This window comes from Onychostoma macrolepis, chromosome 22 (assembly GCF_012432095.1).
Source record: "Onychostoma macrolepis isolate SWU-2019 chromosome 22, ASM1243209v1, whole genome shotgun sequence".
NCBI classification, from domain to species: domain Eukaryota; kingdom Metazoa; phylum Chordata; class Actinopteri; order Cypriniformes; family Cyprinidae; genus Onychostoma; species Onychostoma macrolepis.
The window spans coordinates 1,713,493-1,741,281 of NC_081176.1; the positions used below are offsets into that span (position 1 = coordinate 1,713,493).

At 39.1% G+C, this 27,789-nt stretch overlaps 3 protein-coding genes across 3 annotated transcripts; 2 read left to right on the forward strand and 1 right to left on the reverse strand.

The window, feature by feature from the left end:
• Positions 1 to 1,867: 1,867 nt before the first annotated feature.
• Positions 1,868 to 7,382, reverse strand: gpr37l1a (G protein-coupled receptor 37 like 1a). Its single transcript, XM_058761919.1, has 2 exons — positions 6,281 to 7,382; positions 1,868 to 3,019 (listed from the first exon to the last, which is right to left on the reverse strand). The coding sequence occupies exons 1-2, from the start codon at positions 6,857 to 6,859 to the stop codon at positions 2,111 to 2,113; spliced, it is 1,488 nt and encodes a 495-aa protein (XP_058617902.1). The 5' UTR covers positions 6,860 to 7,382; the 3' UTR covers positions 1,868 to 2,110.
• A 1,004-nt stretch (positions 7,383 to 8,386) lies between these two features.
• Positions 8,387 to 18,627, forward strand: LOC131531308 (interferon-induced very large GTPase 1). The gene is made up of 8 exons (XM_058761998.1): positions 8,387 to 8,593; positions 8,856 to 8,951; positions 9,246 to 9,305; positions 9,538 to 10,056; positions 10,149 to 10,748; positions 11,245 to 11,994; positions 12,788 to 13,146; positions 13,541 to 18,627. The coding sequence occupies exons 2-8, from the start codon at positions 8,930 to 8,932 to the stop codon at positions 18,290 to 18,292; spliced, it is 7,062 nt and encodes a 2,353-aa protein (XP_058617981.1). The 5' UTR covers positions 8,387 to 8,593; positions 8,856 to 8,929; the 3' UTR covers positions 18,293 to 18,627.
• Positions 18,628 to 19,003: 376 nt separating this feature from the next.
• LOC131530110 (interferon-induced very large GTPase 1-like) lies at positions 19,004 to 27,004 on the forward strand. Its single transcript, XM_058760231.1, is given in 3 exon segments — positions 19,004 to 19,178; positions 21,124 to 24,822; positions 24,825 to 27,004. Coding segments are annotated over 3 exon segments (4,905 nt in total). The 3' UTR covers positions 25,856 to 27,004.
• The last annotated feature ends 785 nt before the right edge of the window (positions 27,005 to 27,789 follow it).

Here is a 27,789-nt window from a genome sequence, read left to right on the forward strand (position 1 = left end):
ATATAATTATATTAGGTGAAAGAGGATCAGATGACAAAAAAGTTAGTGAATTTGTGCATTTTAATTTTGCATTAAAAATGAAAGTGTTCATCAGTAGTTGATGCGATGTTGAAACACTTCTTAAACCTGAACTGATTTTTGTAAATCCAGTGTTTAAATGCAGTGTAGCACCTGATTAATGACAGATCTATGTGTGACGTCCACAAAACTGAAAGACTTTCTGAGTGTATATAAGCGGTAGACTATTTTAGAAAGGAACATTTAAATGATGAAACTGAGGAATTAGGGAAAATCAATAAATTATGAATAATTTATTGTCATTGTTTAAATATGTAATCATGTAATGCATAAAAAAGTAGCTGTAGCCTAATTACGAGAATTTTAATTTTACATATAGTAGTATTGAACTTTTAATAATTTAAAACTTTTAAAATATATTTATCTCTGACATTTTGCACAGTTTGACCACAAGGGGCGCTGTTGTGGAAACTGTTTCTTCTATGGCCGGTTTTCACTTTCTGATCAAGTTATGTAAACTTCCATAAACTATTGGCATGTTTATATGTAGCTACCTGAGTATTATCTGCTATAACGGCAAAACGTTTTAAGGAAATTTCGTCACCCCTTGTGTTCTGAGGTTTGTTACCAAACGACAAACTTCAAAAGACCGTCTCCAAGAATCAGCTACAAAAACTTCTTTTTAAAAACCTCCCTGACTGTGTAGAACACACTCTTGACCTCATTCTGTACGGTTCATGACAGCGCAGAGCATTTAATCCACCCCAGATTACTTGTTACCCCATTCTTCCCGTGGAACAACCCCTCCGTGTTACCCACATCAACGCGAGGGTCCGGTCTCCACGACAACCGGCGATCCGAGAGAATGTCGTGTCTGTTTCTGGTCTGCTGCTGTTTGGAGTCTGAATGCCGAAAGCTGGCGTGTGACAGTCGCGTAGCAACCGCTCAGGGGCCGCTATTGATATTCAGAGCGGGGGCCGCGGCTCAGGAACAATACGGCCCTTATGGGCCCCCACGACTCCTCCTGAGAATCTACTGTAGGAGGAAAATCACTTCAGAACGGCCAAGAGACAGCAGTTCAACTGTGTGTCCAATTCTTTCACACAGACAGGTCACATAAGTACAAATCCTTCAAGCGCTTGAGTGCGTAAAACAGAGTTTATACAAAGTTTGCGACATATTCAAACTCTTTGAAACTTTTATTGGCTGCAACAAAGTACAAAAGAAATACAAAAGATTTGATTCTAACAATCTGTTCAGCTACATTGGTTCACTTTGCTATTATAATCATTACTATCTAACGTGTTAAGGTTGCAAAGTTTCTTCAGTATTTTCTCATAGTTCGTCGTTTGTCTCTGCTGAGAGTTTGTAAACGGGCACAAGTCGTTTAATTCCAGCAGAGAGAATCAGATAGTCTTTGATATGTGAGACAGACTCAAAACACATTTCATCTTCAAAACTTTAGCATATAAAGGTTGATCCGTAAAGACGATTTCTGGTTTTCCAAACCATACTTTCATTTTTAAACACTGACAATTTAAAGATAGAAATTAATTAAGTGCATAAAAATACACTGTTTTCAAGTTTGCCGCAACTGTCCATCCAGCAGTACAATGTTTACGGATAAACAAAATATTAGTTATTAATTCCAATGAAATACAATAAAGTTCACAATTTGTATTTCTGTAGTGTAGAAGTGATGGATCTATAAAGAAAACGGACTTACAGACTGAAATACAGCAACTAATCGAGGATTTTAAATCACTAAACATGATCAAGAGAAAACAAGATTGTGATTGGACGTAGACGAAGGAACAAGAAATTGCATTTCTGCGTTTAACTCTCCTCATCCAGCGGTGAGTGACGGCATGATAATCCTGTCGTTTATATAATTTTTATTTTATAATATTTTTAATTTAATAAAGTATTGTGATAATTTATTAACACATTTTTTTGTGTTCTGCACACAAAATAAAACAGGTTTGGAACATTTAAATGACAACGGAATGATCAATTTTGTGTGAACTGTCCCTTTAAGAGTGTTAGCGATGGACGATATTTCATTCACAGTTTTTATAAACGGACACTGAGATCAACACGGCGTTCCGATGATCAGCTCGGCCGGACCGTCCTTCACTTTATCGAAGAACACCGCGGGTGACGTTCCCGACACGATCTTCAGCTTCTCCTCCTGGACGGAGACGGGCGAGGACAGGGACGAAGAGACAGCCGTAGCGTTAGTAGACGAAGACGTCGTCGACGACGAAGGATCTGGAAGACACTCGTCGCAACAGCAGCAGCAGCAGTCCATGAACGCCTGGCCGAGAGCGCGACAGATGCAGAGCAACAGGATGGGCGTCGCTCCCGCCCGCACGAACATCAAGAACTGGCCAATCAGAGCAAGGAGAGCCCGCGTGGCCACGCCCACCTCCACGCCCGCGTAAGCCAGAACGAAGTTCCAGACGTTTTCCGGCAAACTGCAAACGGCGTAAACAGACGCCAACGCCACCACTGTGCGGGTCAGCTGACGCTCTCGCCGCTGCTTCTTCTTTGGAGACGAAGATGCGGAAGATGATGAAGACGACGAAGAAGACGGACGAATGCTCTTGGCGTTTTCGTCCGCAACGTGTCGCGTGAGCAGCTGACATGCGGCGGTGAACAGCAGCGGCAAGCAAAAGAAACATCCGAAGGTCCACCACATTCTTGCCTGATGGTACGTCAGCACCAGCGAGTACAGTGTCTCCGGCAGCGTCACGGACGGCTGCTGACCGCAGGTGTCCACCGGCAGACCCGTCCTCGGAGAGACCTCCTGCTCCAGACGCCACATCAGCAGCTCCGGAGCGGCCAGAACCAGGGATCCCACCCAGATCACCGACAGCTTGGCCAGGATGGACTGACAGGACTCCACCTGCCGCGGCCGCGGCTGAACGCTGGTCACCGCGTGGAAGCGGTCGATGCTGAGCGCGCACAGAGTGAACGTGGTCACGCCGAGAGACGTCACCTGAAACACACGTCAAACAAACACTAGTCAGCAACATACACACTGACGGGAAATTGCGTTTCTGCGTTTAACTCTCCTCATCCAGCGGTGTTACAATGGCTGCTTTGACAAAATCTGTATTGTTAAAAGCGCTATATAAATAAAGGTGATCACACGACCTGCAGTTAACTATGGTAATACTACATTTTTGGATACAGTTTTTTTCTTCACATATACCATTGTAAAACTATATTTTTTGGACATTTACCATGATGATACCATGCTTTATGGACATGAACAATGGTAAAACATTTTTTTCCCATTTACCAAACAATCATGATACCATGTTTTTTGGATCTCACTACTATGCTGACATGTTTTTTTTTATTTTTTAGACATTTACCACCATAGTGATACCACTCCTTTTTGGATGTCTACCATGTTTTTGAACATCTACAATGGTAAAACCACATTTTTGGGGACCATTTATCATGGTTATGCCATGTTTTATGGACATGTAAAGTTCTGATGGGTTTATTACCTGAATACATCTTCAACAGTTGCTGAAACCTCATTTTAATATATGTACAGCTAGATAATCTAATTATATTTCCTTGGCTATTCCTAGAAAGAAAACTACTTATGGTCATTCTGCTTTTGAATTTGCTGCCCCAAATGATTAGAATGTATTACAAAAGTTATTGAAATTACAGACAATTATTCCAGTATGTGCATTTAAAAAAATACTAGTAAGTGCTCTGATCTCAACCTGTAAGTGTTTTAACTGAGATTTTATCTTTTTTATTTTATGTTTACATTTACCATGGTGATACCATGTTTTTTGGATCTCAACTATACTGACATTTTTTTTTTAGACATTTACCATGGTGATACCACCCCTTTTTTTTGTCTACTGTGGTTATGACATGTTTTTGAACATCTACCACATTTTTGGGGACATTTACCATGATAATACCATGTTTTATGGACATCTTTTTTGGTGATACCATGTTTTTGAAATTCTACAATGGTAAAACCACATTTTTGGGGACATTTTCCACGGTTATACCATGTTTTATGGACATTTTATGAACAAAAGCTTTTCTTTTTTTTTTTTTTTTACATTTACCATGGTGATAACATGTTTTTGGATCTCTACTAAGCTGACATGGTTTTTTTTTTTAGACATTTACCATGGTGATACCACTTCTCTTTGGATGTCTACTATGGTAATGCCATGTTTTTGAACAATAGTAAAACCACATTTATGTGGACATTTACCATGGTTATATCATGTTTTTTGGAAATCTACTACATCTACAGTACTATGTTCATACCATGTTTTTGGACATGTACCATGGTAAAACCATGTTTTATGGACATCTACCATAGTAATACCATGGTTTTGGATACCATGATTATGTTTTTTGAATATACATAATGGTGATACTGTTTTTGGACACATATCCACATTTTTTTGAGCATATACTATGTAGTACCAAGGTATTCTTTGAAATACATTGGAAAACCATCTAAGTACCATGGTATATGAATATGCAATCATTCAATACTATGGTATATATATATTAAAGTACCACAATTTTACCATTTTACGCCATCACTAGTCAGTAAGTGTGATATAAATAAGGGCCGATGTTCCCAAGTGACAGTGCATATTATACAGAATGTTGATTTGATTTGCATCTAATCTAATATGTTAATTTACTACCGTATAATAAAATGTTTTAGGGCCACAGAAGTGGGTCAACAGACAGGCAAACACTCTCCGCAGACAATCCTGCCATTAAAACACACTCTAACCACTCATTCAACACGCTAATAAGCCCAATTAGTGCCGCTAATTACCCGGAGATCTCATTTACATGACAATCAGGAGAGCTGGTGCTGTAAAGAGGAGGTTGGAAAATGAACTCAAGAAACTACCCACAATGCCACACACCGACTCTGATTGATTACGATGGCTGGTTTTCTTACAATTTGATATTAAGTGTGGGAAAAATTATTTAGTCTGTTCACTTAAAAAAAGTACTCTGGTATTAGCATGTTTCTTAGACATGGAAGAAAATGTTTATTGCTTCAAAAAAAAACAGATGAATAAATTAAACTTTTTTTGTTTAGATACCCAGCTAATGTTCATAGAACATTAAAAAATAACGTTCCCACAATGTTTGTTAAATGGAATGTTCCCTTAACGTTTGAATAAGCAAGAAAAACAACTTTTAAAAAAAAAATGACATTTTGGACTTTCAGAGAATGTTTAGAAAGTTTTTGTAACTTAACGGAAACGTTAGCAAAACGTTCTTACAACATATTCTTGAATTACAGAAACTTTATTACTTCAAGAAACAGATGGATATATGATACTTTATTTTCTCAGAATGTTCTATCAAAGTTATGAAAAGCAATCATAGCAACATCATCTGGTGTTTAATAATGTTCTCAAAACGTTAACAAAATATGTTCTCAGGAAGTTTTGCTAATGTTCCCATTATGGATTCTTTCTAAATCTTCTCAGAATGGTCAAACCATCCAGTTTTTAAATGTTTAAAAAAATATATAGTTTTTTTTCTTGGTTATTCAGACGTTTTATTTGACCATTTTGCAAACGTTTGAACGTTCCCATAATGTTTGTAAAATGAAATGTGTCCTTAACGTTTGTATAACCAAGAAAAAAAAAACTTTTTAAACATTTAAAAAAACGACATTTACGGGAACGTTTTGCTAACGTTCTTAGAACATATTCTTGTTATGTAAGTAGACAGACAGATGTGTGTATGTTAGATATATGTGTCCCTGCAGCACAAAAGCAGTCATAAGCAGCACAGGTATATTTGTAGCAATAGCCAACAATACATTGTATGGGTCAAAATTATCCATTTTTCTTTTATGCCAAAAATCATTAGGATGTGAAGTAAAGATCATGTTCCATGAAGATATTTAGTAACGTAAATATATGAAGACTTAATTTTTGATTAGTAATATGCATTGCTAAGAACTTCATTTGGACAACTTTAAAGGTGATTTTCTCAATATTTAGATTTTTTTCGCACCCTCAGATTCCAGATTTTCAAATATTGTCCGATCATAACAAACCATACATCAATGGAAAGATTATTTATTCAGCTTTCAGATGATGCATAAATCTCAATTTCCAAAAATTGACCCTTATGACTGGTTTTGTGGTCCTGGGTCACACATGAACAGACTGCCTGATTGGTTGCCTAATTAATTAACTGATTGGTGATTTGATTGGTCACACACCTCCACATAAGGCACTATCCTGCAGGACAGATCTCCCATCAGCCTCCTCTTGGTCAGCTCGTTGAAGATGACCACCGGCAGGCAGAAGAACAGCACCATGAAGTCCCAGAACGCCAGGCTGGCCAGCGCGCAGTTCCAGGTGTTCTTCAGGTAATAGTTGTGCCACACGATACACATGAGCGCCAGATTACCCACAATGCCCACGGAAAACACGATGAGCGCGAGCAGCATGACGGCGTACGCGCTGTACGACTCCTCCGTGAGCGGGAACAGCGGGTTGTGGACGCGCAGCGAGCCGTTGAACGCTCGCGGCGTGGTGAAGAACGCGTCGGGGTCGGGATGCGGTCGCGGGGTTCGGTGCGCGTTCCGCTCGCGCTGCTGCTTGTGTTTGGAGCCGCGCGGGACTCTCGGCGCGCGTGCGTCTTCATCATCACCGCGATGCGCTGCGGAGGCGTTCAGCTCCAGCGCTGAGGATGATGATGGTGACTCCATCAGGCTCGTCTTCATCTCCGCCGCGCGTTTATCCGCCTGAACCGAGCCGGCGAACACCATCAGAGCGAATAAAACGCGCAGCATCATCGCGACGCTCTGCTGAACGGATCTGGATGATCGGACGATGTGCTGCGGATGAGCGAGAGCTCCGGTCTGATCATCTCAACAAGTTCTGCTCCTCTAGTTCCTCATCCAGCTCTCGAGGGAACTCATGAAGAGCGCCAGGAGAAAACCCGCCCCCTTCTGGACGATCAACTACAGTTCACTTACAGCAAAGTGGAAAGATTTGGAAAAGTTGTCATGTGACGCGACCTCGAGGCAGGTTTTTTTCCTGCTGAAAACAAAACAAAAACAAGCAAAAAACCATCACAGAAAATCTAATGGTTTCCACTATAAATACCATTACAAATACAAACCATCAACTTTTAACCATTAAAACCATTAAAAATGGTTTTCTGTAGTGTGTTTTGGGATGTATTGGTTTTAACAAGCCACCAATAGAAGGAGACCAACAGAACCATTACAGTCACCAAAACCAGTGCAGTTCCCATCATAACCAGTAAAGCCATTACAAACTGTTTTTTTTTTTGTCAACAGGGCTGTCAAACCTTTACACATTATTTATTTTTTTAATCAATTTTAAGTTTTATAAAAACTCTGAAATTACAGAAATGCATATTGTGTATTGATGAAACGCAGCACAAATGAAAACTTTCTTATATTTGAGCTTTGAAGTCAAGCTAAAGTTATTATAGTGAACTTCACTCTTCTCCAGAGTTTGAGTGATTATTAAACCTTTAGTTATATGTCTCGTTATATTTATCTTTATAGTTGTGTTTTTTTATGTTCATCCAATATCATTTTGTAAGTTACTTCTCTTTATGTTTTCTTCAGACTGTTTAACTGCTCAAAAGAGAATATATGAAAATATAACTTAATTAATTAGTGTTTTCTGCTAGCTAAATTTCACATAAATAAACAGAAATGTATTGGCTCTAAATCTCTCTGTTCTTTATTCAGAGTTGATCTAGAAGAGTATATGGAAACTATCCAATGTTCTGTTCATCCTAAATCAGTGAAAACTACATCTCTATATATTCACCCTATATATGTGTTCTCTGAAGGTGTAAATTCATTACTGTGTGTGTGTGTGTGTGTGTGTGTGTGTGTGTGTTAACCTGGCAACACATTTGTATCTGTATACTTTTCATTGTTTTGTTTTTATAACTGTATTGACTTAATGGTTCGATTGTACTGTTTAATTGTAAATATATATATATATATATATATATATATATATATATATTTGTGATGCACTCCAAAGTTCCAGTGTAAGTTAAAGGGATGGTTCACCCAAAAATGAAAATTCAGTCATTAATTACTCGCGCTCATGTCGTTCCAAACCCGTAAGACCTTCGTTCATCTTCAGAACACTAATGAAGATATTATTGATGAAATCTGAGAGCTCTCAGACCCTTCATAGACAGCAAGGGTCCTTTCACGCCTTGTTTATGAGCAGAGCAAATGCATCAATAACTTCATAAATGAATAATTAAAATAAGGACTATGTCTCAAATAGACTGATTTTCCTCCATCTATTTTTGTCATTGAGTATCTTTATGTTCAGCTGCTGTTGTCTTTGCCATTTATTCACATTATGCCTCAGGCTTGAACTTTGACCTGCTCTTGTTATCAGACCCGGAAGACATAAACATGTTAGTTTCCTTCATAAAGTGAACGCCTCTTCCTGCAAACGTCTTCCTGTTTTCATTTTTATCAACATGGAAAGAAACGTCTACATGATGAAATCTCAAAATACAGGTATCATATACTCTTTTAATGTTTGTTATATGAAACTTAATTGTGACGTGCAACATTAAATAATGACTTTAGTTCATTAATGAATGTAATAACTGTATGAGCAGCAGAAACATCATAGTTTCACTTTCATCTTTTGTCACACTGCAGTTAAACAGAAAACTGAACGACAAACAACACACACAAGCTTCAGAACAGTGATGGAGCTTTATATAGTCTGGACCAATGAACAGAGACTGTTTAAAAACACTAAAATCTCTTACAGGACGATGATCAGACAGACGTCACGCTTCAGAGAAGATGATCAGCTGAAGACTGAAGAAAGAACAGAATATCAGCATGTCAGCCTCAGATACCACGGGTGAACATCAGTCACAGCATCGTTTAAAATGATTCTAAAACAACATTTTCATTCAATTCTGTCAATAAAATGTACATTTCTTGAAGCACTTTATTTACGTTTCAAATCCATTTCTTTTTGCATATTTAGTAAAAATTATCAAAATTATTTTCATCTCCTCAACAAACTCCAAACATATTTATTCTGATGCGACTTCTAAGCATCTCAGACTTGCACTTCGACCAGTTTTGATGTTTTAATAATTTGTTCAAAGATGTTTTCTGTTGGGTGATGAAGGTATTTTGTTTCATACAGTGATTGTCGTCCACAATCCTCCTCGCAGGAGAAGACGGAGTATGGAAAAACCTCCTATGAGTAAGTCTTTATCTACATAAATATATGAAGTTATGGGTGGAAAATATAAACAATTTCTCCAAATCAAAACACAAGTGATTAAATGTATCTCCTGCTGGTGGATTCTGCTTATTTTGATCTGTGATGTTGGATTAAGATGAAGATCCTGGCATCATAACATGTTAAATATCACATGTGTTACTGTATGATGTGAGGATTGTGGACACTGAATGTCTGCTTTGACTCTTTGCAGTGAGGATTGTTCTTCTGGGTTCGAGCGTGTCAGAAAACAGTCTGGTGGGGAACTTCATCTTAGGACGAGCAGCGTTTGACAGTGAAGCTCCTCCAGATGTTGTAGAGAGAGTCGGAGGAAGACTGAAGGACAGACGCGTGATCATCATCAACAGTCCTCAGCTGCTCCAGACGAACATCTCAGATCATCAGATCACACAGACAGTGAGAGAGTGTGTGTTTCTGTCTGATCCAGGACCTCATGTGATCGTTCTGCTCCTCAAACATGAGCCGTGTTCAGCAGAAGATCAGGAGCGTGTGGAGAAGGTGCTGGACTCTTTCTCTGAGAGCGTTTATCAACACACCATGGTGCTCACAACACAAGAGCCCACAGAAACCAGTGACGTCCTACAGAAAATACTTCAGAAATGTGCAAACAGACACTTCAGTCTTCAGAGGAGCAGCTCTCCTGATGATCTTCTGCAGACGCTTGAGCACATTGTGAAGATGAATGATGGACGGCACCTGGATTGTGCTGAAGGTTCACAGTATTTCACAATGGATGATATTGTGTGATGATATGTGATGTTTATATTGGTACATGACCATGTTTTAATCATCTTCTTCTATCAGTTTCAGAGTGTGTGAAGCTGAATCTGGTTGTGTGCGGGAGTGATAGCACATTAAAATCCTCCGTATCAGATCTGATCCTGCAGCAGACAGACAGAAGATCAGACGTGGAGCTTCATGATCATCAGATCAGTGTAATACAGCTTCCAGCTCTGATTGGTCTCTCAGAGGAGGAAGTGATGCGGGAGACTCTCCGCTGTGTGTCTCTCTGTCATCCTGGAGTTCATGCTTTCATCCTCATTATTCCTGATGCTCCAATTAATAATGAAGATAAAGCAGAAATAGAGGAGATCCAGAGGATCTTCAGCTCAAGAATCAACAAACACATCATGATCCTCATAAAGCAGAATCCAGATCATCAGACAGCAGAACTAAATGAAGAAACACAGTCTGTTATTGAGATATTTGGAGGAAGACATCAGTTCATTGACCTGAACACACAAGTGTCTGTGTTGATGGAGAACATCGAGCAGATTCTGGAAGAAAACAGAGGAGAGTTTTTCTCCACAGAGATGTTTCTGGAGGCTCAGATGGAGAAACTGCTGAAATTTGAAGACATGAAGAAGAAAATTCAATCACTAGAAACACCTTTACTGTCACAAGGTAACGAGCAGAACATCGTCAACTACAGAGCATGTTTTGAAATTGAATTTTGTACTACAGTAGAGTTTAATTCTATATTAGAGTTTTATACATTTGTATTTTACATTCTGATTCTGATTGTACAAAAGTAAGGTCGAAAGGTCAAGTGTTTCACAGGAAATGAAGATTATTACAATATTCAAACTGATCATTTTGGCCAATCACTGAACTACTACAATGCTCTGGAGCAGCGAAGCTGAATGTTTTAAATCTATGAAATATGCCACAAAGTAATTCAGGTTCAAAAATGTAAATCTCTGTCATGTTTCCTGATCCATATTAAACATGCAGCTCATAGTGAAACTCATTTGTTATCTTCTTCACAGTGCATTTCCAGACCCCACAAAACTACATAAATACTAAACAAACAGACAGCAGACCTCTTTAATGTTACAGAATCAATTTGTGGAGGAAAAAAGATTTAGGCTGTGAAACTGATGCATTTCTTCTTTTACAGGTTCAACAGAGAGAGAAGATGATCTGAGGATTGTGCTGCTGGGAAAAACTGGAGCTGGGAAAAGTGCAACTGGAAACACCATCTTAGGAAGAGAAGCATTTACAGCAGAAACATCTCAAGAGTCTGTTACTAAAGAGTGTCAGAGAGAAACATCTGATATCAGCGGCAGACACATTACTGTGATCGACACTCCAGGACTGTTTGATACTGAACTCAGTAATGAAGAAATCCAGAGAGAAATCAGCAACAGCATCCCAATGATCCTGCCTGGACCACATGTGTTCATCATTGTGCTCAATCTAGGACAACGATTCACTAAAGAAGAAGCAACAGCTGTGGAGATCATCCAGGAGACGTTTGGAGAGAAATCTTTAATGTTCACCATGGTGCTCTTCACCAGAGGAGACTTTCTGGAGAACAAAACCATTGAACAGTGTTTGGGAAAACCTGGATCTGCTCTGAATCAGCTGATTGATGAGTGTGGAAACAGATATCATGTGTTCAATAATAAAGAGACTGGAGACCGAACACAGGTGACTGATCTACTGCAGAAGATAGACAACATGGTGAAAGAGAACGGAGGGAGTTACTACTCATGTAAGATGTTCAGAGAGATGGAGAGACACATACAAGAACAACAGATGAAGATACTGATGGAGAAAGTGGAGCAAGTGAATAGAGAAAGAGAAGAACTGATGAACAAACATGAAGAAGAGAAAAAGAGGATGAAGATGATGATGGAAGAAGAACGTGACAAAGAGAGAAAAAGAAGAGAAGAAGAATTTACTGAGAGAGAAGAACGATATAAAAGAGACATTAAAGAGCGAGAGGAACAAGAGAGAAAGATACGAGAGGAAAAGAAGAGAAGAGAAGAAGAGGAGGAGAAAAGAAGAGAGAAAGAACAAAGAGATTGGGATGAATATAATCAGAGACTGAAACAAGAGAGAGAGAGAATGGAAAGAGAGAAAGAAGATCTTCAATTTAAACATGAAGAAAAAGAAAACCAGATGAAGATCCTGATGGAGAAACTGAACAGAGAAAGAGAAGAACTGATGAAGAAACATGAAGAAGAGAAAGAGATTGAAGATGATGATGGAAGAAGAACGACAGAATCAGGACAAGGAGAGAAAGAGAAGAGAAGAGGAACTCAGAGAGAGAGAAGAGCGATATAAAAGAGAAATGAAGGAACAGGAGCAGATGAGAGATGAGATGAAAAAAGAACGAGGGATGTTTAAAGATGAAATGAGGCAAGAAAAGGAGACTGCAAAGAAAGAAAAAGAAAATCTACAGATAGAAATAGACAGACTGATGAACAGAATAGAGAATGAAAGACAACATAATGAGAAGGAGAGAAAAAGAAGAGAAGAAGAGTTTAATGAGCGAGAAGAACAATATAAAACACTACTGAAAGAGAAAGAAGAGAGTGACGGAAAGCTGCGTGAAGAGATGAAGAGAGAACGAGAGGAACAGGAGAAACAGAGACTAGAGGAAAAACAAAGAAGAGAAGAACAATATAAAACACAAATAAAGGAGAAAGAGAGAGAGATGAAAGAGGAGATGAAGAGAGAGCGAGAGGAATGGGAGAAACAGAAAGAAAGAAGAGAGAGAGAAAAACAGATTTGTGATGAACAGAATGAGAGACTGAAGAGTGAAATGGAGGGAATAATCAGAGAGAAAGAGAGAATAGAAAGAGAGAGAGGAGAACAGCTAGAGGATTCAGAGAAGAGACTGAAAGAAGAGAGAAAGATGAGAGAAGATCAGCAGAAGACTCTTGAAGAGAAACTGAAACTCCTTGAAGAACAGCATGAAGAAGAACTGATGAGAAGACGAGTGGAGTGGAGAGAGGAATATGAACGAGAGAAAGAGAAGAAGATCTGCTCTGAAACTGATCATTCACTGCAGGTGAGAAACATGAAGACAAGATATTAATATTCATTTATGACAATTTAACCCTTTAAACACCTCAACTTCACAGTTTATGTCAGTAAAACGCTCATTAAATAAAATAAATATTTCTGCAGACAGTAATGTAGAAATGAACTGAACAACATGACTGAGCTCAAAAGAACAGGCATTTTCTCTTTATTATATTTATGACTATATATAATTGTTGCATTAATAAATTCAGATAATTATTGTATTATATTCATGATTACATTATTTTAAAATGTAAGAAAGGTCAAGTCTGTTTAAATCTGTATTGACACTGAATAACAGAAATTAATTATTGCTTGTAATGATTATAATAATAATTGTACTAATGTTTTAACTTATTGTATTATTGTTTCTTACACAGAGAGCAAACAAGGACATTGAACCAGCAGAAGTCAGAGCAGAAAACAAACAGAAGAATGTATTTGACAGACTTCATCTTGAAGACAAACACCACAATAAACTGAGAGCTGCAGATGTTCTTCAGATAACTGAACATTCATTACAGTCTCATGAGTCTTGTGCTGAAGAAGAGCTGATTCAGACTTTCCTACAGAAACTACTGATGATGAACTACAGAGCAAGATACATTAAAACTAAACAGAACAATGAACAGCATCAAATACAGCAAAGAGACACTGACTCATCTGACGATGAAGAAGATATTTTTAATGAAAAATCTTTGTCTAATGAAGAAACCAGTCAGTCTGACCTCATTCACCCGATGGATGTCCAGATGGCTGTGTTTCATCGTGCTGATGTTTTCCTGAAGCAGCTGATGGTCACTAAACTGTCCCAGTGTCAGTACGCTCTGCCTCTGCTTGTTCCTGATCCAGACACACGACAGATTGAGTTTCCTCTCTGGACATTCAGACAAATCCACAAGAGCTGGAAGATCAGAAACACCAACAATGAGTTCATCAGTCAAACCCAGCCGATCTACAGAGCACAAACTCCAATGGTGTTTTTCTTCAGGTTTGGCTCTGTGTCTTCCTCCAAGTCTCAGCTGATGAACCGTCTGATCAATGAGAGACACAACACGTTCTTCCACAGACACTGTCCTTACAGCAGCAGAACCAGAGAACTGATGGATGGAGTGGTGGAGATCACCTGGTTCTGTCCGTCTGGAAGAGACACAGATCAATTCACTGAGTGTGTAGCGTTCTGTAATCTACACGGTGATGCAGGAGACCATGAGAAACAGCTGCAGATCCTCACTGACATGAGCTCAGTCAATGTTGTTCTTCTGCCACGACTGCACAGGAACAACAGACATGCAGCAACGATACAAAATCTGTACAAGGACTCAAAGCCACTCATTTGTCTCTTTACTGAGGATGAATCTACTGTAACTGAGATGAGAAAAGGGAAATACAAGATTGGTCTGAAAGACAGAAATCAGTCAGATGTATCTGAAGAACTCAGACGAGTTATAAATGCTTGTCTCTCAGACTCCTCTCACACTTTCAGACTTGAAGATGTGTCCAAACACTCAGACATCAGAGTAGATGAGGAAGATGATGAAGACTGCAGGAGAGGAAGAGCAGCAGCACAGCAGATGATGAGTTTACTGGAGAAGAAAGATCTGACAGAAATCAAAGAATCATTTCTGCCTCATCAGGAGAAACTGTGGCATCAGTGGAGTCAGAAGAACAGAGAACTACATCGACCTCGAGCAGATGAGACAGAAATGTACATCAGAAGAAAACACTCAGAGATGAAGGAAATACGCCAACAGCAACATGAATCTGACATCAGTGAGTTCATGAAGTGCTTTATCAAAGAAATGAACTCAGATGCTGCAAATGAGAAGATGTTTTTCCTTAAATGGCTCAGAATCCTCCTGGATGAACATATATCAGCTGATCTTTCTGCTCTACATCACAAATATGATGAAAAGTGGTCAACAGTCTTGAAACTGAAAGAGAAACATGATAAATCTGAACAACTCCGAGCTGAACAAACTGAACTTGAGAGAATATCTGAGGATCTTCAAGCTGCAGTCTTTGGTGTGGAGCACATCATGAGGGAGATCGGTCAGATCTATGAATCATGTTCATCTGTGAAGAAGAACAAGAAAGACCTGCAGGTTGACTTCTCTTCTCTCCCGAGTCTCGCAGCAGAGATGATGATCTCTGGATCTCCACTGGAGCTGATGGATGGAGATGCTGCTCATGTTCCTGTGATCTGGATCTCTGCTGTTCTAGATCAACTCATCCAGAAACTGGGAGACCAGAGAGTCTTTGTGCTGTCAGTTTTAGGGCTTCGAGGCTCTGGGAAATCCACCGTGCTGAACACCATGTTTGGACTCCAGTTTGCCGTCAGTGCTGCCAGAACAACCAGAGGAGCTTTCATGCAGCTGGTCAGAGTCTCAGACAAGATGAGAACACAGATGAACACTGACTATATTCTGGTTGTTGATACTGAGGGTCTTCGAGCTCTAGAACTGGCTGGAAGATCAACAAGACATCATGACAATGAATTGGCCACATTTGTTGTTGGTCTTGGAAATCTGACCTTGATCAACATCTTTGGAGAAAGCCCAGCTGAGATGCAGGACATTCTTCAGATTGTTGTTCAGTTCTTCATGAGGATGAAGAAGGTCAGACTGAATCCCAGCTGTGTGTTTGTGCATCAGAACATCTCAGACGTCACAGCTGGAGAGAAAAACATGGAGGGAAGGAGACGACTGCAGGAGAGACTGGATGAGATGACTAAACTCGCTGCTGAAGAAGAAGTCTGTGATGCAGAATGTTTCAGTGATGTTATTAGATGTGATGTTCAGAAAGATGTGAAGTATTTCGCTCAGCTCTGGGAGGGAAGCCCACCGATGGCTCCACCAAACCCAAACTACTGTGAGAACATTCAAGAACTGAAGAAAACTATTATATCTCATGCCTCAAAGTCTGATGGAATGATGCTAACTCTTCTAAAAGACCGTATTAAAGATCTCTGGGAGGCTTTACTGAATGAAGGATTCGTCTTCAGCTTCAGAAACTCTCTGGAGATTTCAGCTTACAGGAAACTGGAGACAGAATACAGGAAGTGGTCCTGGAGACTCCGCAGAGCCATGATGGAAACTGAGAACAAACTACACAATAAAATAGAAAATGATGTGATTCATGAAGTTAAAGAAACTGATCTTCACAGAGAACTGAAGACAAGCGAAGAAGTGAAAAAATCAATGTCTAAATTCTTTGAGAAAGACAGAGATGCAGATATACTGATTCAGTGGAAAACATCATTTGAAATCAAAATCAAAGAGCTTCAGGAAAACATTGTGAGAGAAACAAAGAGGAAATTAAATGAGGTTCTTCAGCAGCGAGACCTGAAGAAAAAGATTGATGTTCAGAGGAGATATCATGAAAACACTCTCTATGAAAAGAGCAAAGAACTCACCTTAAAATTCAAAGACAAAACAATCGATGAAGAAACACTGAAGAAAGAGTTTGATTTGTTTTGGGAACAAAGTGTGAAGAAGATCATCAGAGACGCTCCTGCAATCAGAGACATTGATATAATGAGAGATGTGAGAGAGATCCTCAGTGACGTCTATCAAAGTGTTCCTGTAGATCACTGGAGGGAGAGCAGAGATATTTTCACTGTGCAGAGTTATGATGAATATATTATTTTCAGAAAGTCCAAAAAAAGTGGGTTTAAATGGACTCTAAAGGATGTTTTCCGAACAGCTAAACTGTCTCCAGAGGATGAAGCTCAAATAAGATCATTAGTCTCAGATGTTGTTCAGCAGACAGACAGAATTATTCAGTCATTTAACATCTCAAAGATGGGCTACAACATCAGCTGCATTCAACAACTCATAGATTACATCAAGACAAGTGTAACAGATCATCAGGAACGAGTGAGATATGTGTTAAAGAATGAATTCTTCATGGATTTGGTTCTGTCCGTCTGTAAGAGATCAAACAACATGATCACTGACCAACACAGACTGTTCAGAGATGCCAATGATCCTGTAATATATGTTCAGAAGAAGAGAGAAGAGTACTATAGTATTTTCCTGAAATACTGTCATGGATCTGCATCAGCTGTTATTTTTGGAGAGATCATCTGTCTGAAACTGAAAGAGCTCATCGAGCAGAGCGTCTACAAGAAGACTGCCAGAGATCTGACAGATGAAATCAGATCAAACTGTGAATCACTCAATGGAAACAGAGCAAATCTGGAGAAACACATCCTGAAGACACTGGCAGAAGAGGAGGATTTGAACAAATACATGAACTACATTCATAAACCCAGAGATCACTTCAAGAGTTTCATCAGAGATGAAGTCAGGCGGTACATCACTGATCGGTTCAGTCTCAGTGTTTTACTCAAGATGAAGGAGAACATTACACTCCTGCAGCAGAAGATCATGAGAGCAGCTCATCAATCTACTGAACATGTTCAGGTTAACAGAGGAGATGCTGGTTTGTGGTTGAAGAGTTTCTCACAGCAGATCTCAGATGAGCTGATCTTCTCTGAAAAACACCTCAGTGGAGTCAGACATGATGATGTTGTTGATTTCAACCTCCTAGAAGATGTGATAAGACAAGAACTTACTGCTGTAATGTCTGACATCAGCAGCATATTCAACTCATGGTCATTTAATGAAAAACTGGACCTCAAGTTCAGAGCAGATGAGCTTCTGATTGATCTCTTCTGTCAGTGCTGTTGGGTTCAGTGTCCGTTCTGTGGAGCCATCTGCACAAACACCATAGAAAACCATGATGGAGATCACTGTGCTCCGTTCCACAGAGTGAGAGGAATTAATGGATGGTGTTACATAAAAACTGTGAATCTCTGTACTGATATTTGCACAGGTTTAGTGGCAAGTAATCAAACATTTTGTGTATCAGATGAGTGGTTTAAATACAGAGAATACAGAAGAGCAGGAGGAGTTTATGCAGTCTGGAGTATCACACCTGATCTCTCTGAACAGATCTACTGGAAGTGGTTTGTGTGCAGATTCCAGAGAGATCTGGAAAAATACTACAATAAAACATTTGAGGGGAGTGGAAAGATACCAGATGAATGGAGAAGATACTCAAAACAGGAAGCTATTGAGAGTTTGGATCAATACAGGAGGCGTATTACAGAATGTTCCTTATCTTAGGTCTTTTTTGTAACTTTTTATTTATGATTTTTATATTTTTACAGAACATCCCCATCCCCAACATTCAAACCCCTCACAAATGAGGGAAGCGAAAAAAAAACAAAATGTCATACTTTCTCTTTGTGGAGGAAACATTTGTACATCAAATCACAAAAGCAAGTTACATCAATGTTATATTAATATTACACATTAGTTGACCAATCTTAAATTACATATCTAAATAGTCTGTAGTCCTTTTCCACCTTTGCAAAAAAAATATCATTTGTGATCCAGGCCACTACTGCAGTTAACTGAGCTGCCCAGTAGTAATATAAATATTTGCAAATTTTTACTTATGTGGATGTCTTTGGCTTAATTCACACTGCAGGTCTTAATGCTCAGATCGGATTTTTTGCTGAAATCCGATTTTTTGCGCTGTTGTTCACGTTGTCATTTAAATGCGACTGCCATCAGTCTCATGTGTGAACCGTATATGGCCCTGAAGTGACCCGCATGTGCAGAAGAAGACGTGACGTCAGACGCAGCGCACTGTGTTTGCTGAAATAAAAAAGGATGCTGCTCGTGTTAGCGTGTGTTTAGCAATTTTTAAGTTAATGTGCAATCGGAGCCTAAATAACGAAGTGATAAGAAGAAGAAGAGCACGATTTCCTCCAGCGCAGAATTGTGACATCTGACGCATTTCAATGATGTAAAAATCGCATGAAATGCGACATGGCCGTTCAGACTGAAGTCGCATCGCAAAACATCGGATATGTATCCGATTTAGGACCACATATGAAAGTGGCCTGGGCCGTGTCGGATGGCCTGGGTTGCAGCAGTGATATGCAAAATCATCATATTTGTCAACGTATTGAGACGGAGCAGGCGCAAATCCTGGCAGCGGCAGGTCGCAGCGCCACTTCCGGTGGCATCCCCGGGTCATTTCTGGCAGCTGCCACAGTTTTTCTCGCTGTTTTTGCTGTTTGCTCGGTAAAAACTACACTGTTCTCAGTGGCGTGCGGTGGTGTTTTTATTTTTTTAAATGATGCAAAGTTCCCACAATTGTATTATTATTATTATTATTATTATTATTATACGTTTTTATGTATCAGCTGTCAGAGTTCGTGCCAGGAGTCACGATCGTTTGTCGCCGTTTCTGCTGTAAACTACAGTTTTATTTTTAAATAAAAGATTTGATGATGCATATTATATGTCAGCAAACAGATGCGATCAGAATATGAACCCAATAAGCTAAATTGCATAAGTATTTTCACATAAAGAACATATACACAGATAAGGAGTGCCCAGCTGTAGCCATGACCATATTCTACATCTTACCCTATACCTGAACAGTAATTAGGAGTTTGAGGCAAAAGTCAATAGTTAGTTAATAGTGAACTGCTGGATCCTGAAGGATGAACAATTCTTACTCAAATATGGCGACAGTAGCCCACTTGTTTTTATCCACAAGTTCTGTCCAGAACATCTCACAGTCCATCTTTTCACAAACAGGAAAGAAGTGAACAGTTCCGCTGGAGAACTTTCTGCCCATGCAGCTTTGTGTAGGGATTTAATTTGGTGCTCATCTGCTTGTTGGTATGTAGTATGCATCATCAATTTTATATATATATAAAAAAAATAAAAAAAATCCATTTCAATTTCTGTTACCGCACCAGTCAGCTGCAGTCCTGGTGTCTCTCAAAAAAATGTTTTCCTGCTGTGAAAGAAGAAAGTATGGTCAAAATATTTGGTGTATATAATAATATTACAATTAATGCCTCAGACTTGTAGGCCTAAACTAGAGCATTTACAGTACATTACGTAAATTATCTTTTCTAACAATGAATGCTTTCTATAAATATTATAAATGTATTACTACTGTTTTTCATTATAAAATAACAGTAAAAATTGTTTGCAACAAAACTTACGAAAATTACACATGGTTTTGCAACAAATAAAAAAGGTATTACAAGTCAAGTCAAGTCAAGTCACCTTTATTTATATAGCGCTTTTAACAATACAGATTGTGTCAAAGCACTTAACAGTATCAAATTAGAGGATAGACTGTCAGTAATGTATAATGATAAGATTAAACACTCAATTTTCTAAATTTTCAGTTAAAGGCATTTCATTATTGAATTCAGAGATGTCATTGTCTAGCTCAGTTTAGTTTAAATAGTATCTGTGCAATCAAATCGGCGATAATCGCTAGAAATGAAGTGTCCCCAACTGAGCAAGCCAGAGGCGACAGCGGCAAGGAACCAAAACTCCCTCCGAGACAGAATGGAGAAAAAAACCTTGGGAGAAACCAGGCTCAGTCGGGGGCCAGTTCTCCTCTGGCCATATTTCAAGTTTTTCATTTATTCATTTGCTATAATTGTAATGTATAGTTTAATGCATTTATTGTTTCTCTGTCTATTTTTATAATATATATTTGTTTGTTTATTATAATTTAAATTTATGTCTCAGGGGGTCATCTAGGTGTCCTGGTCTCCGCTGACGATCAGGGCTGCAGACATCATCTCTTGGTGCTGATCCACCATCTGATCGGATACGGACTAAGAAACAGAATAAGAAAGAAACAGACAAATATTAGCGTAGATGCCATTCTACTGACGATGTAACGAGTACATCGTGTGTTATGGGCAGTGTTCCCGGTTCCGGTTGATCTAATTAATGCAGCCTAACAATCCTTTAACCGATTTGAATAATAGAAGCGTATTAGTGTGTTATGTGTAAGCCAGGCTAAAGAGATGGGTCTTTAATCTAGATTTAAACTGACCGAGTGTGTCTGCCTCCCGAACAGTGTTAGGTAGATTGTTCCAGAGTTTGGGAGCTAAATTACCTGTAAATTCTGTTTATATTAATAACCATCTTTCTATATATATTTATACATATACTCAGTACATATCCTAATGTATTTGACAGACTTCATCTTGAAGACAAGCATCACAATAAACTGAGAGCTGCCGATGTTCTTCAGATAACTGAACATTCATTACAGTCTCATGAGTCTTGTGCTGAAGAAGAGCTGATTCAGACTTTCCTACAGAAACTACTGATGATGAACTACAGAGCAAGATACATTAAAACTAAACAGAACAATGAAGAGGATCAAATACAGCAAAGAGAATATCACTCACCTGAAGATGAGGGTGATAGTTTTAATGAACTGTTTTTGTCTGATGAAGGAACCAGTCAGTCTGATCTCATTCACCCGATGGATGTCCAGATGGCTGTGTTTCATCGTGCTGATGTTTTCCTGAAGCAGCTGATGGTCACTAAACTGTCCCGGTGTCAGTACGCTCTGCCTCTGCTTGTTCCTGATCCAGACACACAACAGATTGAGTTTCCTCTCTGGACATTCAGACAAATCCACAAGAGCTGGAAGATCAGAAACACCAACAATGAGATCATCAGACAAACCCAGCCGATCTACAGAGCACAAACTCCAATGGTGTTTTTCTTCAGGTTTGGCTCTGTGTCTTCCTCCAAGTCTCAGCTGATGAACCGTCTGATCAATGAGAGACACAACACGTTCTTCCACAGACACTGCCCTTACAGCAGCAGAACCAGAGAACTGATGGATGGAGTGGTGGAGATCACCTGGTTCTGTCCGTCTGGAACAAATCATGATAAATTCACTGAGTGTGTAGCGTTCTGTAATCTACACGGTGATGCAGGAGACCATGAGAAACAGCTGCAGATCCTCACTGACATGAGCTCAGTCAATGTTGTTCTTCTGACGCGACTGGACAGGAATGATAGAAGAATGACAATAATCCAAAACCTCTACAAGGACCCAAAGCCACTGATTTGTCTTCTTACTGAGGATGAATCTGCTGTAACTGAGATGAGAAAAGGGAAATACAAGATTGGTCTGAAAGACAGAAATCAGTCAGATGTATCAGAAGAACTCAGAAGAGCTATAAATGATTGTCTCTCAGACTCCTCTCACACTTTCAGACTTGAAGATGTGTCCAAACACTCAGAGATCAGAGTAGATGAGGAAGATGATGAAGACTGCAGGAGAGGAAGAGCAGCAGCACGGCAGATGATGAGTTTACTGATGTATGAAGATCTGACAGAAATCAAAGGATCATTTCTGCCTCATCAGGGGAAACTGTGGCATCAGTGGAGTCAGAAGAACAGAGAACTACATCGACCTCCAGCAGATGAGACAGAAATGGACATCAGCAGAAAACAAACAGAAATGATGAAAATCCGTGAACAGCAACATGAATCTGACATCAGTGAGTTTCTAAAGCTTTTTATTAAAGAAATGAACTCAGATGCTCCCACAAGGATGTTTTTCCTTAAATGGCTCAGAATCCTCCTGGATGAACATACATCACATGATCTTTCTGCTCTACGTCACAAATATGATGAAAAATGGTCAACAGTCTTAAAACTGAAGGAGAATCATGGTAAATCTGAACAACTCAAAGCTGCACAAACTGAACTTGAGAGAATATCTGAGGATCTTCAAGCTGCAGTCTTTGGTGTGGAGCACATCATGAGGGAGATCGGTCAGATCTATGAATCATGTTCATCTGTGAAGAAGAACAAGAAAGACCTGCAGGTTGACTTCTCTTCTCTCCCGAGTCTCGCAGCAGATATGATGATCTCTGGATCTCCACTGGAGCTGATGGATGGAGATGCTGCTCATGTTCCTGTGATCTGGATCTCTGCTGTTCTAGATCAACTCATCCAGAAACTGGGAGACCAGAGAGTCTTTGTGCTGTCAGTTTTAGGGATCCAGAGCTCTGGGAAATCCACCGTGCTGAACGCCATGTTTGGACTCCAGTCTGCCGTCAGTGCTGCCAGAACAACCAGAGGAGCTTTCATGCAGCTGATCAGAGTCTCAGACGAGATGAAAACACAGATGAACACTGACTATGTTCTGGTTGTTGATACTGAGGGTCTTCGAGCTCTAGAACTGGCTGGAAGATCAACAAGACATCATGACAATGAATTGGCCACATTTGTTGTTGGTCTTGGAAATCTGACATTGATCAACATCTTTGGAGAAAACCCAGCTGAGATGCAGGACATTCTTCAGATTGTTGTTCAGGCCTTCATGAGGATGAAGAAGGTCAGACTGAATCCCAGCTGTGTGTTTGTGCATCAGAACGTCTCAGACGTCACAGCTGGAGAGAAAAACATGGAGAGAAGGAGACGACTGCAGGAGACACTGGATGAGATGACTAAACTCACTGCTGAAGAAGAAGTCTGTGATGCAGAATGTTTCAGTGATTTCATTAGATTTGATGTTCAGAAAGATGTGAAGTATATTCCTCAGCTCTGGGAGGGAAGCCCACCGATGGCTCCACCAAACCCACACTACTGTGAGAACATTCAAGAACTGAAGAAGACTATTATATCTCATGCCTCAGAATCACACGGAATGAGGTTAACTCATCTAAAAGACCGTATTAAAGATCTCTGGGAGGCTTTACTGAATGAAGGATTCGTCTTTAGCTTCAGAAACACTCTGGAGATTTCAGCTTACAGGAAACTGGAGACAGAATACAGGAAGTGGTCCTGGAGTCTCCGCAGTGCCATGATGGAAACTGAGAACAAACTACACTACAAAATAGAAAATGAAGCAATTCATGAGATTAAAGAAACTGATCTTCACAGAGAACTGAAGAAGAAGAGTGAAGAAGTGGAAAAATCAATGTCTGAATTCTTTGAGAAAGACGCAGATGCAGAAATACTGATTCAGTGGAAAACATCGTTTGAAATAAAAATCAAAGAGCTTCAGGAAAACATTGTGAGAGAAACAAAGAGGAGATTAAATGAGGTTCTTCAGCAGCGAGACCTGAAGAAAAAGATCGATGTTCAGAGAACACATCATGAAAACACTCTCTATGAAAAGAGCAAAGAACTCGCCTTAAAACTCAAAGACAAACCAAATGATAAAGAAACACTGAAGAAAGAGTTTGATTTGTTTTGGGAACAGATTGTGAAGATCATCAGAGACACTCCTGCAATCAGAGACATTGATATAATGAGAGATGTGAGAGAGATCCTCAGTGACGTCTATGAAAGTGCTCCTGTAGATCACTGGAGGGAGAGCAGGGATATTTTCACTGTGCTGAATTATGATGATTATATTATTTTCAGAAAGTCCAAAAAATGTGGGTTTAAATGGGCTGTAAGGGATGCTTTCAGAACAGTTAAACTGTCTGCAGAGGATGAAGCACAAATAAGATCATTAGTCTCAGATGTTGCTCAGAAAACAAACAGAATGATTCAGTCATTTAACATCTCAAAGATGGGCTACAACATCGGCTGCATTCATCATCTCACAGATTACATCACAGCAAGAGTTACAGAACATGAGGAAAGATCAGTGAATTATGTGTTAAAGAATGAATTCTTCATGGATTTGGTTCTGTCCGTCTGTAAGAGAGCAAGCTGGATGATCGCTTACCAACACAGACTGTTCAGAGACGCCAATGATCCTGTAATATATGTTCAGAAGAAGAGAGAAGAGTACTATAGTATTTTCCAGAAATACTGTCATGGATCTGCATCAGCTGCTGTTTTGGAGAGATCATCTGTCAGAAACTGAAAGAGCCCATCGAGCAGAGCGTCTACAAGAAGACTGCCAGATATCTGACTTGTGAAATGAGATCAAACTGTGAATCACTGAATGGAAACAGAGCAAATCTGGAGAAACACATCCTGAAGACACTGGCAGAAGAGGAGGATTTCAACAAATACATGAACTACATTCATAATCCCAGAGATCACTTCAAGAGTTTCATCAGAGATGAAGTCAGTCGGTACATCACTGATCGGTTCAGTGTCAGTGTTTTACTCAAGATGAAGGAGAACATTACACTCCTGCAGCAGAAGATCATGAGAGCAGCTCATCAATCTACTGAACATGTTCAAGAGAACGGAGGAGATGCTGGTTTGTGGTTGAAGAGTTTCTCACAGCAGATCTCAGATGAGCTGATCTTCTCTGAAAAACACCTCAGTGGAGTCAGACATGATGATGTTGTTGATTTCAACCTCCTAGAAGATGTGATAAGACAAGAACTTACTGCTGTAATGTCTGACATCAGCAGGAGATTCAACTCATGGTCATTTAATGAAAAACTGGACCTCAAGTTCAGAGCAGATGAGCTTCTGATTGATCACTTCTGTCAGTGCTGCTGGGTTCAGTGTCCGTTCTGTGGAGCCGTCTGCACAAACACCATAGAAAACCATGATGGAGATCACTGTGCTCCGTTCCACAGAGTGAGAGGAATTAATGGATGGCATTACACTTCTACACAGAATCTCTGTGCTGATATTTGCACAAGTTTAGTGGCAAGTGATCAGTGTTTTAATACAACAGATGGAAGGTTTAAATATAGAGATTACAGAAGAGCAGGAGGAGTTTATGCAGACTGGAGCATCACACCTGATCTCTCTGAACAGCTCTACTGGAAGTGGTTTGTGTGCAGATTCCAGAAAGATCTGGAAAAATACTACAATAAAACATTTGAGGGGAGTGGAAAGATACCAGATGAATGGAGAAGATACTCAAAACAGGACGCTATTGAGAGTTTAGATAAATACATCTAATGGAGAAGATGAAGAATAAGACTGTTGTGTCTCCTCAGATTCAGACTCATCTTCAGCTCAAGAAGATCAGATCTCATCAAATACAGACGAGGATTCAAGACCAGATTCAGTCTCACACACTGATATCAGCAGGGCTGGACTGGTAATCGGGCATAACGGCATTTATTTGAACATAAATACAGCAAAAGCAGTAATATTGTGAAATATGTTTACTATTTAAAATAACTGCTTTCTGTTTGAATATATTCCTGTCATCAAAGCTGTATTTTCAGCATCATTACTCCAGTCTGTCACATGATCCTTCAGAAATTATTCTATTATGCTGATTTGCTGTTCGAGAAACATTTTTACATATTTGCTTATTATTATTATTATTATTATTATCAATATTTAAAACAGTTTTTTTTTCTGGATTCTTTGATGAATAGAAAGATCAGTGTTCAGGGTGGAGAAATTATAGAAATTAATACTTTTATTTAGCAAGGATGCTTTAAATTGATCAAAAATGATGATAAAGACATTTATAATGTTACAAAAGATTTCTATTTCAGATAAATGCTGTTCTTCTGAACTTTCTATTCATCAAAGAAACCTGAAAAATTATTCTACTCAGCTGTCTTCAACATAATAATAATAATAATAAATGTTTTTTGAGCAGCAAATCACAATATTTGAATGATTTCTGAGGCATCATGTGACTGAAGTAATGATGCTGAAAATTCAGCTTTGAAATCACAGGAATAAATTACATTTTAAAATATATTCAAATAGAAATCAGTTATTTTAAATAGTAAAAATATTTCACAATTTTACTGCTTTTGCTGTATTTAGGATCAAATAAATGCAGGCTTGGTGAACAGAAGAGACTTCTGTAAAACAAACTGTAAAAATCTTACTGTTCAAAGACATTTGACTGGTAGTGTATATCATATTATATATATATATATATATATAAGTAGTGGTGGTGGTGGGCCGCCAAATTTTTTGTCCCAGTCCAGCCCTGAATATCAGTGAAGATATTAATGACTGATGATATATGATGTGTGTCTGAGACCTGTCAATTTGATTTATATCCAAATCCAGTGAAAAATACTTCATACAAATAACATAACACCTCTGTGAGAACAATAAATTTATATTAAAAACAAACTTGTCCTGTGGCCTTTTACAGTGATTTAATTTTATGTGAAATTTTGAGCATAGGACTTAAGAGCCAGATTTACTAACAGCTTGCACCAGCACAAACCGTCTTTTAGTGTTAAAATAGTCCTGTCAGGATTTACTAGAGACGCTCAGAGATGAATTAGCGCTGAAAAGGCCTGGACACAGTTATTTTTGCACCTGACCTTGTTGAATATGCATTTGTTGGAGTTTCTCTTTCAGACGCAAAATTCATGGGAAGAAAGTATTAAAATGAGTCACGCAACACAATTTACTAACGTTTGCGCTCGTCAAATTACTGGTAATTGCGCCATTAATAATGCCCCAAAAAAGCATGTGTTAAACTATTTTGCCCCTGTGTTAAAGTAGATCACTGCACCTGAGGAGCATCGGATCACTTATTTGGGCTGCGCTTGGTATATTGCATTCTTTAATCTGCACATTATCAGTGAATCACCAGCAGAAATGTCCGCACCCATCGGCGCTGTTTTGGATTTGTGCTCTCGTGCTAATTTGCCCTGATTAGTAAATCTGGCCCTAAATTGTTAAAAACACTATTAGTGTTTAGATTTCATTCACTCTATGCATCAGGCTTGATAGATAGATAGTGTGTGCATCGCTTCTGTGTCATGTAGTCTTTCTGAAGACTCTATCAGCAGCAGATTCAGATTCAGAGTCATGTTATTATTGGAGGAATTGTTGTTTTTCCATCGTTGATGAATAGTCAAAGTCTGGCGACATGTTGATATTTGACCAGTAGATGTCAGTGAAGC

Coding starts and splice junctions, on each gene's coding strand:
- gpr37l1a (XM_058761919.1), bottom strand. CDS start 6,859: ATGATGCTGCGCGTTTTATTCGCTCTGATGGTGTTCGCCGGCTCGGTT. Junction 3,020..6,280: donor GGATAGTGCCTTATGTGGAG/GTGTGTGACCAA, acceptor CGTGTGTTTCAG/GTGACGTCTCTCGGCGTGAC.
- LOC131531308 (XM_058761998.1), top strand. CDS start 8,930: ATGTCAGCCTCAGATACCACGG. Junction 10,057..10,148: donor GCACCTGGATTGTGCTGAAG/GTTCACAGTATT, acceptor TTCTTCTATCAG/TTTCAGAGTGTGTGAAGCTG. Junction 11,995..12,787: donor GATGATGATGGAAGAAGAAC/GTGACAAAGAGA, acceptor AGAAAGAGAGAG/AGATGAAAGAGGAGATGAAG.